Here is a 12121-nt window from a genome sequence, read left to right as displayed (position 1 = left end):
GACTAACTAAACACTGATCTAGCTATCTGGCTTTCATCAGTGCATCAACAGCAGCATAACTAGTATTAAAATAGTAATGAGTTTTTATTAATGCATATATTCACATTAAATCTCGAGTCTAAAGTCTAAAGGAAATTAAAACTAGTTTTAGTTTAGGTTTTTAGTTAGGTTAGGTTAGGTATATGAATAAGACGGGTTCATCATACTTAGGTTCAGTTCCGTTAAAAAAAAAAGACAAAAGTATTTTCTATTTTGTACTCTTATAAATATATATTATGAAAAATAGCGATTAGATGAAATTCAATAATAACAATTCATATATGATTTTTTATTAATGCAATTAATATTCAGATTAAATCTTGAATCTAAAGTCTAACGGAATCAAAACTAGATTTAGGTTAGGTTAGAACATGTATATGACATGGTTCAGTTCAGTCAAAAATTATATATATTATGTACTAGTATTTATATTTGAATGAGAATGAAATATAGCAATTATTTTGAACAGTTTTCAGAATGAGACAGACGGGTTCGGTAGTATTAAATATGTAAAATCTCCAATTTAAAGTTCCCTTATTGCGTATATGTGTTTGCATAGTACTTTACTATAATGTATTTATTTAGCTATCGGTTCTTGTTATCGTCTGATAGACATTTATATATTGAAAAATGGTAAGTGGTTCGTGTCTATTTACAAGTGTGTGGCCTGTGGGCAGTTCGTGTATTGATTCTTTGATACTTTTGAAATATTTGTAATTCTCAAACTCTATGTCATTACCAGTACTTGTACTTGTACTTGTCTTGTACTTGTACTTGTACTTGTACTTGTACTTGTACTTGTACTTGTACTTGTACTTGTACTTGTACTTGTACTTGTACTTGTACTTGTACTTGTACTTGTACTTGTACTTGTACTTGTACTTGTACTTGTACTTGTACTTGTACTTGTACTTGTACTTGTACTTGTACTTGTACTTGTACTTGTACTTGTACTTGTACTTGTACTTGTACTTGTACTTGTACTTGTACTTGTACTTGTACTTGTACCTGTACTTGTACTTCGATAGGATAGGATAATTGTAAAAATATAGTGTGTGCATCTAATCGACCACGAGGCAGCGATCCATCGAGCTCCAGCTAGTTCTCGTAATGCCGATCTTGAACGTAAAACGCAGCATTGGTTGACCCCAAAACGAGGGGAAAAAACGATGTTGAGCGTGTCACTGGGAGCCGCTGGAAACAAACTGGATTTTGGAATTTCCTACAAGAGGGCTTTGTCTATTGGTTGAGGATTACATGTGATGATGATGAATATAAATATCAAGACGCTATGACGACCTCCCTGGCCGAGTAGCCAGCGCAGCAGCTAACTTATAAGTGGGAGGTCCTGGGTCCGGTCTCTAGGAGTGGTGATTTTGATTTTTTTTTATTTTTAGGTGAGCTCTGGTCTTATCTGATGACTCTGCAAAAATAGATGTACCGCCAAGCAATTTAGCGTACAAAAGTGTTTAGTTAAAATGGGCAGAGTTGTACCTAATAAATGTAAGAAATTAAAGAAATGTTTTAGACATAAAAAAACATTTATTTATTTAAATACTTATGAGTAATATGACTAGGTTGTACAATGTATTAAGCAGTATTAGAGAACGAATGTTTTTTGTAAACGAAAAGTATTGCAATATGAGGTTGAGCTCACTGCTCGTTTTGCTGTGCGTAGACTTGTATGCTGAGTCAGCACAGCGCGAGATAGTTAAAGGGAACGAGTGCGTCTGACCTCATGTTCACAATCATTCAATATTTATTGCAATAGAGCAACGAACTTCCCGTTTTACTGTAGACCCGTCGGGAGGCATGCGGAAGTATTATACTTAGTTCATGTTACTGCCGGTAGTGCCACGGGCAACATACGAAGACATTGCGTGCGTTTGAAGTCGTTGAGTAAAATAAACGCAACAAACTATTACAGTCTCGTTGCAGTAAGTTGCCGCTGACAATCTTTGGTAGCTAAAGAATGACCCTTGAATTAGCTCTGAGGTGACAACAGGATCTATGCATAATAGACATAGTTAGACCGTGACGGGATGGCAAGCTAACAACCCTTTTCCATGGCACGTACACCCATGTACGTACACCAATCCGCATGTATCACGACCCGATAACAAAGTTACGAGCAAGGCCTTTTTTTTCTTACTTTTGAGAGATTTCGCTGCACGTCAGCCCGATCGTAACCTAATCTACATGAATCGCCATAATATAACTAATAAATAATGTAAACAAGCTGCTCTCCTCGACTTAGTCTGCTCTCCCTCATAAGTTGCGCAGCAGCGGGCAGCGGCTTGTCCAGATGTAACTAGTTTCATTAATAGCTAAATAAAATGTATTTTGTAAGTTTCAACTCAGTATGAGGACAAACACGACCACAAGGAACCCGGAAGCGAGACATATAATGAGGCCCAGCTTTTTCTGTAACAGAAAACATTACCTACTATAATTTCAGTGACGAAAACCAAAGGTCTGTGGTCTTCCACTCAGCTGGATGGGCCAGAATGAGGGTCACGCTGATGAGGCTGATACACCAACGATCTCACCCACCGACCTTGTACTTGAGACCTTGTCCTTTTTGCAGATGATAAAACAAATGCTAATTACCCGACTGCGAAAGAAGCAGGGTTATATTTTTCGAGTGTACGTATATTTTTTGGCACAGCCTAATAAATAAATTCATTATTAATCTTAGTTGTATGTCTTCCCAAACGCTGTCGGAGGCATCAAAAGCTCACTTTGCATCATTTAGTTGGTGGTGCAGGGAGAGCAACCCAATCTCGGAGTGAGCGGACGCCTGCGACAGCGTTTGTGAACTCTGACAACTAAGATTATTCAAAACCTAAATATAATATTCAAATTGAAATCTTGTTTCCATCTTTTCAGTTCTTCAATGAACTTAATAAAGATGGCAGATATTGACGCAGTCGCCTTCTTAGTTTTTTTTAAAGAAAATTTATAGACATGTGAATAATTTTGGCGATATACTTTACAGTTTTACTTGTAGAGTATTTCTGTTGGAAAAAAGGAACTGCTTTACCGAAAAGGACCTCGGTAAAATCTGTCTTCTAAGCCGAAAATAAAAGTTTCATATTAATATCATAAATGCCATAGTGTCTCCGTCTGTTTGTTTGTTTGTTACCTATGTTCGGCGCTAGACCGTTCAACTGATCTCAATTAAATTTAGAACGCATGCGTTCACCGCAAGGTTAAAAAATAGCATTTGTTATGTTATATGCTATTTTATAGAAAGGATTTTACCGTACGGTGGAAACTTTTAATTATAATGTTTCAGATACGTACTTTGACTTAAAATTGCATTGTCTGGTAATAAAATAAAATAAATTATTAAAAAAAAAATCGCTGTAACTAAGGATAGTGCAGCACAACTGTTACCTTTTTTTTCTTTAATATAGTTCAACGGGTCCATACCACGATAATATTATGGGATTTGTCGATATTTCGATCCAGTACCAGGGATCGTGGTCACGGCGGGACTCAGTCCACAAACCCATAGTATTATGTACCCGTCGAACTATATTTAAAACTCTTATTAACTGAGTTTAAAATCTTTGCCACCTTTCTTGTTTTCCGCCGGCTGACGGTGCCCTTCAGCAGCTCCTGGCCGCCGCACTCCACGTGCTCGGAGGCCTGCAGCGCGTAGTACTCCACGCTGTCCACCTGCTCCTGCTGCAAGCAGAGGTCCCTTGGTGACGCAGCGAGCTTGCTGGCAGAGCTCGACTGAGAGCGACGACTGGCCGACTATACGGTGGATACGACGCGCCGTACGCGGTCAGTGAAGCACGGGTCATGCGAGCATGGTGGGCGTACTCACTAATGAATAACATTATAAACACTTATGTGAGCGATCTTTGTTTGTACACAATCAAATGTCAACTGAAGCGTGAATTAGGACCAGGAAACTCCAAGCATACGTATGCTTGGAGTTTCCTGGTCCGAATTTCTACCCAACATTTTATAATAATAATAATCATTTATTCATGCTTGTGTTGGTAAAAGAGATTTGAATTTGATTGAACCATCTGCGGTAGGAAAACCTGTGTTACAGAGAGTAGTGCCTTTCAGAGATTTAACTACAGATTAGCTTAGAGTTTAACTAAGTGTTCCTAAACAGTATTTTTTTAATATACTATATACACTAACTACGACAACGCACACATCGCCATCTAGCCTCAAAGTAAGCGTAGCTTGTGTTATGGGTACCGAGATGACTGATGAATATTTTTATGAATAACTAGCGTACCCAGCCCGCTTCGCCGGGCTAGATATTGTTTTATTTTATTTAAACAATAAACTTACATCATTATTTAAATCATTTATTTCTTTCCGTATTCATTCTCTTCTCGAGCGGGTGAAGATCATTATCTACACACATGTACACCTAACAATAGAATATCATCATAGTAAATAAAAGCTGTATTTGACAGTTTGACAGTTCAAAAATAGGAGTGCTCCGATCGTCACCAAACTTTATAGGATTACTCGCCAGGTCAATCCGGAGATTCCCTGAAAGTTTTAATGAAATCGGTCTAGCCGTTTCGGAGCCTATACGGAACATACCGTGTGGGTATATATATAGAAGATGATAGAAGATATACATAAATACTTATAATATACTCGTACATATAAACACCCAGACACTGAAAAACATCCATGCTCATCACACAAAAATTTTCCAGTTGTGGGAATCGAACCCACGTCCTTGGACTCAGAAAACAGGGTCGCTGCAAACTGCGCCAATCGGCCGTCAAGTATTGTATTGCAAATAAAAAAACTATTATTAATTTCTATTTCATTAGAAAATATGAATAAATATATTAACTATATATTTATTAATATTTTGTATGGCGAGAGAGTGAGTATGTGTGAGTATCTTAGGTGAATGTGCGAAGGTATGTATGTTCCTGTGGGTAACTGGCGTGTTCTCCATTCTCCACCTGCGCGGCCAGCAGGTGCGCCAGCTGCAGGAACAGGTCGCGCACGTCCCGCAGCGAGCGCTCCACGCGCGCCAGCTCGTCGCGCCGCGCCTCCGCCTCGCGCAGCGCCAGCCGCGCCCCCGCCGTCTCCGCGCGCAGCTGCGAGCACACCACCCGCCCACCACTACAACCGCATCCACGACACCAACAGTCCACAACAACAACGGTTACATTCACAATCCTCGTCCGAATTTTGCCGGTTTATCAGTTTTTTTACACGATCAAATTCGGTGGACCGTACTCAGAAACTTACCATCTTGATCCTTCGACGATCCTTCTACCATAGAACCCCAGATGTGAGGTAACTTGGTAAGGTCAAGGTAACCCCAGTAAGGTCTGAAACGCCCTTCCGCAACTTTATGTACCTTCAAGGCTAGAGTGAGTAGGAAAACGTGCTCCGACCTAGACCTCACAGACATGATTGTCCTCGAGCGCTATAAATGGCAATAAAAACCAAAAAAAAGATTGTCCTTTTTGTTTTTGTTTTGTGTTTTACCACAATTGACTATGTGCGTTCCATCATCTCAGATATATATAAAGAAACCGTTTTTTTCTGCAAGCAATTACCAAATTAAATGGTTCTATTATTTTAGATTGTTTTCTATGCATTAAATACGGTATATTATTATTATGTTCGAAAAAATTAAAACGTCGGCATTGATTCCTAAGTCTATACCAAATATACTCGATGAGATGGACCAGTCCAACTGTCGCCCGCTATCGAGTTGAGAAGTGTTTGTGCCGTCAGCTACTTACGTTATCGACAAATAAGGCGATGTTGTTGGACTCCAGAAGGTGCTCGCGCTCCTCTTCAGATATTGTGAGATTCACTGAAACAAAGCAAGCGCAATGAGCGACTGCCGTAAAACATATTATTGTCGTGACTCGCGTAAGCGCGTTCTAATCAAATTAATCCAAGGATGTTTCCGAGGCATTGAAAGTTTGCTTCCAACACCTTGTTCATATTATAGGATGCTGATGTATACCTTTACATCAGCATCCTATAATATGGTCCATAAAACATGGTCCACTGCTCCTAAGTTTATTAGAATGGCCGAGGAAGAGTCCCCATACCTTTCGACAGTGATGTCGGGGAGAAAAATCGTATACGGCTCGGATGTCTTTGGACTCCCGAGTCCCTATGCATCTTTATTCTTCTTTTCTTCACGGTTGACTGTTTCGAATTTAGGTGTGTGTGATTTGTAAAATATATGTTTTACTGGAACACTAAATTTGTTTCGTTACCATAAAATTAATTACAATTGAAATATCTTGCACGAAATTATCGATACTAGATAGTTGTTCTATGCAATAACCACACAGCATCAAACGGCTTTCATGCACGCCGTTCTCGTCGGAAGTTGAAGCTTCTGAAACTCAAAAGTGACACAGCTGTCAAAACGTTGCAACGAACGCGCGAACGAATCACATAGACACCTTAACGTATTCTATCTGTAAGTCCCTGTATCCGGCGGAGGATCAATGAGTGCAAACAGCAGTGCAAGGTGCGTACGTGCATTGTGTTGTTGTTGCCTATTTCAAGTGTTTAACATCGTCATCGTCAGACACAGAATTAAGAGTCTGAATTCCCACTGTAGGACGGGCCAACAGGTGCGAGTTGCTACGCCATTGTAATCTTGATACAATTTTGAAAAACTTGGCCATCTTCCGAGAACCTGAGCATGGATGGCCCCAACGTGCAATGTTTGGGCAAGATCTGTCCACGTGATCATCGGCATCGGTTACTGTGTTCGGTAAGCATCGCATCGCGCGATGAGACCGTCTGCCTGCCGGGAGTCCAGCAACAATAACTTAGCGCGTCGGAAACGAATTTAGCGTCGTTCGCACTCCGCTAATGCGCTAAGTAGGTGACCGGCGTTCGTTGACTCCGGCCGCTCGGTATTTTTTATTTACAATTTCTTTGAAACTTAGTCATAACGGCTAAAAAGTTATGTATTGCCGAATTGAATATTTGAAACAGGGAAATGTTCTCATCATTAATTCTGTCAGTTGTGGGCATAGGTCTTAGATCTTTTCGAGGAAGCGTTACCATTCACTGTCTGATTCTTTCATGTCGTTCGAGCATCGCACTACAGGCTGACTCACACTTTGAATATTGTCTGACTGAAGTACCAGTAAGTTATAAATAGGAATAGTGTCCCACTGCCGGCAGTGGGCACTCGTCGTCGTCTCGTCGCGCGAGGCCGCGCTGCGGTACGTACTGAGCTTGACCTGCTCGTGCAGCAGGCGGCGCTGCTGCTGCTGCAGGGCGAGCAGCGCCTGCTGGTGCCGCGCCAGCGCGCCGTCCAGCAGCCGGCGCGCCGCGCCCGCCTGCAGCCGCGCCGCGCGCGCCGCCGCGCCCGCCCCGCGCCCCGCCGCGCCCGCCCCGCCCTGCGCCCCGGCCCCGCCCTCCGCCCCGGCCGCCGCGCCCGCCTGCAGCCGCGCCGCGCGCGCCGCCGCGCCCGCCCCGCGCCCCGCCGCGCCCGCCCCGCCCTGCGCCCCGGCCCCGCCCTCCGCCCCGGCCGCCGCGCGCGCCTGCAGCTGGCGCAGCGCGCCGCACGCCTTGAGGCCCAGCGCGTGCGACGCCGTCACCAGCGCGTCCAACTGCTCCTGCAACTCTGAGCACGGTGCGCTACAGCACAGCCGCGACAGCGCCGCACCGTGCGGAGTCATAGAGCTTCGGCGCGGTGCGGCGCTGAGGGCGCACGGGCGTAAAGCTTTGGCTTCCCTTTCGGGAGGAACGAGTAGGTATAGTACCCGGCATGCATCTCTTAACTTTCCGGGGTTTAGTTAGCAATTGAATGTGCGTTTTTAATTCAAACAAACACGCTTCAACGGTCGAGGAACACATCGTGAGGAATTCTGTATACATGAGAGTTTTCCACAGTGTTCTCAACGGTGTGACAAGTCTACAGATTCGACCAGCGTGGTTGAAGACGGCGTTAACCCTTCTCACTCTAGAAGGAGACCTGTGCTCTATAGTAGGCCGGTAATGATGCACATGATTCTGGGAGCAGTTTATAGGCTTTCACGAGCTTAAAATTTGTTTTAATTAAATTAATTAAGTAAAGGATTGTCTAATAGCTAAGATGTACGATGTGCTGCTCTTTCGCGCAGTACACGCGCGTCCGTGTCCTGCGCGCCAGCACGGCGCGGGCGCGGCACTCACGGCGGCTGGCGGAGTAGGCGGGGTCGGCGTGCAGGCGCCGCACCAGCTGCGTGTTGCGCTCCAGCTCGCGGATCCAGGCGTGCAGTGGCTCCACCTGCAACACGCACGCCTTCTGACCCACCCGGCCCCCCGACACAGCCGGGCCCCCCGCATAGCCTAGCCCCCCAACACAGCAGGGTCCCCGACTCAGCCGGGCCAGCCTCAGATCGCCCGGAATGACATTGTGGCAGGGTAGAGTTCATAAAATCGCGTTTTTTTTACATTAAATACCTATTACATGTTTCAATTCGAATTTTTGAACTCTGGACTGGCACTGGCAATTTTTGCTGAAAAACCCAATACTGCACATTCTAGACCTCATGATCCAAAGTGTAACATGCTATTCACAAGACCAACGAAGTGGTTCGTTCGTCGTAAAATACATGCGCGGTGACGTCAACGCGCCGCCATCAGTTTCACAACTCGCTACATCAGCTACTAATCTTTCGAGTAAACATGCACGTTTTATAATGCTCGGGCATTTGTGACTGTCCCTCGGCATCGCAGTGGGACAGATCAATAAACGCGCTGGCTGACTAAAAACCATTTTTTTAAATTACACTGGAATCTTTTCCATAATGCTATAGAATAGATTGAGTTCATCCGCAATGAGTCAGCAGTTTACGCGGTTATGTTAATTCCGTAACATACAGTAATGGTAACTAGAAAATACTCACGTAGCTAGATTGTATTATAAGCTAAAATTTCGGAATGTTGGAATATGGATGGTTTTTGAAAGTTAAGATATACCTTTTGGCAAGATGTGAACAACCGCTGGGGGTAGCGTCATCAAAATAATAGCTGCGCCGTGAAATGTAGAGTACGGAAACACATTGACTGGATAACGAATTAATGGCCCACGCCGCGACAACAATAACAATTATTAAGCTTAATTAGAAACAGCAAGGCTCCGCCACGTCACAGCAGTTGTGGCGCGTGCGCAGCGAGCACTGGCGCCAGCGATTCCGGGCATCGTAACGTTAAATAAAAGGAGTGTAATTAATAATTAATTTTTTACCGTTTTTCTAGTTTTATTTTGTTTAAATAATTGTAATGTAGTAATAACATTAGCCAACAAACTGGCTGTCCAGTTTGGCGACAAATTAAATATAAGGACACTTGTGCACGGGCGCACCAAGCTACTGAAGGAGGCGCCACTGACGCGCGCACTCCGTACCCTCAATGTGATAGCCGAGAAGACGGATTTATTTTGTTGCACTCTGAGTGAACTCACAAATATAGCGATTTGGATTTTATCATATACACTATAGTTATATACATTATTAAAATTTACATAACATGCTGCATTGTCGTATTAGGATAACTTTTTCCTGTAATGACAAAAATGTAAGATGGGAATAAATAAATAAATAAATAAATAAATAAATAATTTGGTGTATATCCTGTTGGTTCGGTTATTTGTTTGTCGAGTCGCGAGGACTTGGCGAACCTTCGCGCCGGGTACCGGCTACTGACCTCTCGCAGCAGCTCTTCGAACTCCTTGTGCGCAGCTTGCGGCTCCGGCAGCACGGCGTCGTGGGGGGTGCCCGCCTGCTGCGCCAACTGCGACACAATCAACTTTGTATTTTAAAATGTTGCGACATATCGTAACTAATCATAAATAGCACATGGTGAAACTACAAAACTGAATTAAATGTTAGAATAATAGTGTCATTTTGTGATTATAAAAAAATAACAGGGGTCGTTTCTTACAGAATTTACCAACATTGTGAGCTGGCGTGAGCATTTGTTTTAAACACAAGCTTTTCAATAAATTGGAATAGATTTCTGTGCTTACCGACCTCCACTGAAGCAATGTTATGGGTCTAAACTTGGTTTCTCTCTGTCGTGTGAGAGAACAGTGCTCTAGCCACTTTTTCATGTTGAAATTACGAATGATATATAGCAACGCTAACTAAACTATTTTCGTTTAAAAGTTTGACGTTTTAGAAGCGTGGAAGTTCTCTTACTTCGTAAGTACGTAGATAGATTTGCATCTCAGATAAGTAATCATCAATCAGATCGTTTACCTAGATTTGTGAATAATAAAATTACTATTAGTATTAACACTATGTCTCCGGACCCCTCTTCCCGCACCCCCCTCTCCGCGTGCAGGTGCGGTGCGAGGTCTGTTGCACGAACTCATCAAAATAATGTAAATACTGTCGAGTTGCTAATAGTTTGTAAAAGTACACTTTAGGTGATTATGACGACTGCCTCGCTCATAAAATTGCAATTAATTAATTGTTTATACGCGATAGCGCTGGCCGCTGCGTTTCCAAGTGATCGTTACAATGATAAATGACAATTTTATTAGGTACCTACAACTATTATACCTATTATATATTTACAAGCTGTCATAAATGAGTAAGTTTCGTTCTTTTTGGGAGGTCGCTATAGAAACCTGTGATTTCGAAATTGCTCTAAGTCTATGATAAATAATTTGTATGTTGCATATCCATTAATTCATTCTGTCAGACAATAATATTAGTTAAGTTCAACGAGCGAGCTTCATATAGAGAATTGCAGAAATGAGTACCGTAAAGTACGCAAACTGTATGAGCAATGATCGCTAATGCATCCGCGCCGTAATGCTCTTTTCACACCCTGAACACTTACGTTGTGATTAAATATCAATGCCTTCACTGCAAATTGGACAAAAATGATATGAATGACATCAGAAGTCACAGTTAAAGTATACCTACTAGGGACTCGGGTAGATAATCGCTTAAGTAGCACACTACTATAAATACACGTTAAATAGTTTAAATTTTTCGCATTTCCAAATTCTACTCAAAAAAAAAAGATATAAATATGGACGCCTGTATTATCAGTCGTCACACTGTTTATGTGTTGTATGACGTCATGAAGTTGTCAAATGAGGGCCTGTCAATTAATAACCTGCACGTAAAGCTGTGAAGTGGTAGCGCTGAAAGCAGCATAGTAGGCTGATTGCCAGTGGGGGGCGCGGGCAGAGTGCGTGCTGTACTCACGTGGCGCAGCTCGTCGAGGCGGTCCTTGCTCCTCATGGCTCGGTGGCGGAGTCGGCAGCGGGCGCGCGCTCGCGGCGCTATCTAATCTCACACTGATAACGCGATGTCACGCGCATTCGCCCGAGCCGCCACCTTCCCGCCGCGGCCGAACGGAGGTGTGCAGTGCGACGCGGCCGCCGGCAGCAGATGTGTAGTGGGGGACATGCGAACAGCGCGCTCGGTGACGGTATTGTTAATCGCATTTGTGTAGGTAGACTTTTATTTCCCATCATAACAATACCACTTGCATTACAAGGTAATGCACCAATTTCATGAAGTTTAGGCAAATAACCAATTACAACCTTATACCATTCTTCATTTATTCACTACATTAAAATGGTACACAAAATCACTAAGAATACTACCGTTTCTCTTAAATTTACGTCAATAAGTTCCCAGAACAGGTATTTGTTCTTCTGCGTTTATAGTTGTTTTGTTTTCCTTAGTCTGCTCTAGTTTAATGAAGCTGGAAACACGGAGAAAAGGCAGCCCCGTTTGCTTTAACAACCCGTAAAAACCCGTGGGTGCCTGAACTTTGTCCCGCGAATGTGACGACATTGCACTTTGGGCAGACTTTGAGCAGTTGCGTTAAATTTATGATGATAAGTTTTCTCTTGTTGAGGTTAGATCTATAGAGTTTGTCTTTTTCAAGAAGGGACATTGCCTTCAAAGTAGTAGTGGATCGATGCGATGGTATCAAAAGGGAGGGCTACCTTCTCCTCTTCTTTTAGATTTTTTAATGGTAAGTCTAAAAATATGAACAACCATATTCTAACCTGTGCTAATATGCAAAGAAGTCGCGAAAGCGGAACAAAATCACACTTAAGAGTTAGTTTAGCTAT

General features: G+C 42.9%; 1 protein-coding gene across 1 annotated transcript; it reads right to left on the bottom strand.

The window, feature by feature from the left end:
- Positions 1 to 1561: 1561 nt before the first annotated feature.
- Positions 1562 to 11386, bottom strand: LOC120627333 (syntaxin-1A-like). The gene is made up of 9 exons (XM_039895311.1): positions 11241 to 11386; positions 9724 to 9810; positions 8209 to 8302; positions 7556 to 7657; positions 7262 to 7408; positions 5796 to 5869; positions 5001 to 5138; positions 3622 to 3732; positions 1562 to 2463 (listed from the first exon to the last, which is right to left on the bottom strand). Exons 1-9 carry the CDS (start codon positions 11274 to 11276, stop codon positions 2392 to 2394), a joined length of 861 nt encoding a protein of 286 aa, XP_039751245.1. The 5' UTR covers positions 11277 to 11386; the 3' UTR covers positions 1562 to 2391.
- Between the last annotated feature and the right edge of the window lie 735 nt (positions 11387 to 12121).

The sequence above is a fragment of the Pararge aegeria genome, chromosome 11, assembly GCF_905163445.1.
Source record: "Pararge aegeria chromosome 11, ilParAegt1.1, whole genome shotgun sequence".
In the NCBI taxonomy this organism is placed as follows: domain Eukaryota; kingdom Metazoa; phylum Arthropoda; class Insecta; order Lepidoptera; family Nymphalidae; genus Pararge; species Pararge aegeria.
This window is presented reverse-complemented; position numbering and strand designations above follow the sequence as displayed.

Bases quoted from the DNA above. Each gene is read 5' to 3' on its own strand.
- LOC120627333 (XM_039895311.1), bottom strand. From the start codon at position 11,276: ATGAGGAGCAAGGACCGCCTCGACGAGCTGCGCCAC. The intron at 9,811-11,240 runs GTGAGTACAGCA...ATTGTGTCGCAG, and splicing joins GCCTCGACGAGCTGCGCCAC to TTGGCGCAGCAGGCGGGCAC. The intron at 7,658-8,208 runs GTGAGTGCCGCG...CACCGTGCTCAG, and splicing joins CGCCTACTCCGCCAGCCGCC to AGTTGCAGGAGCAGTTGGAC.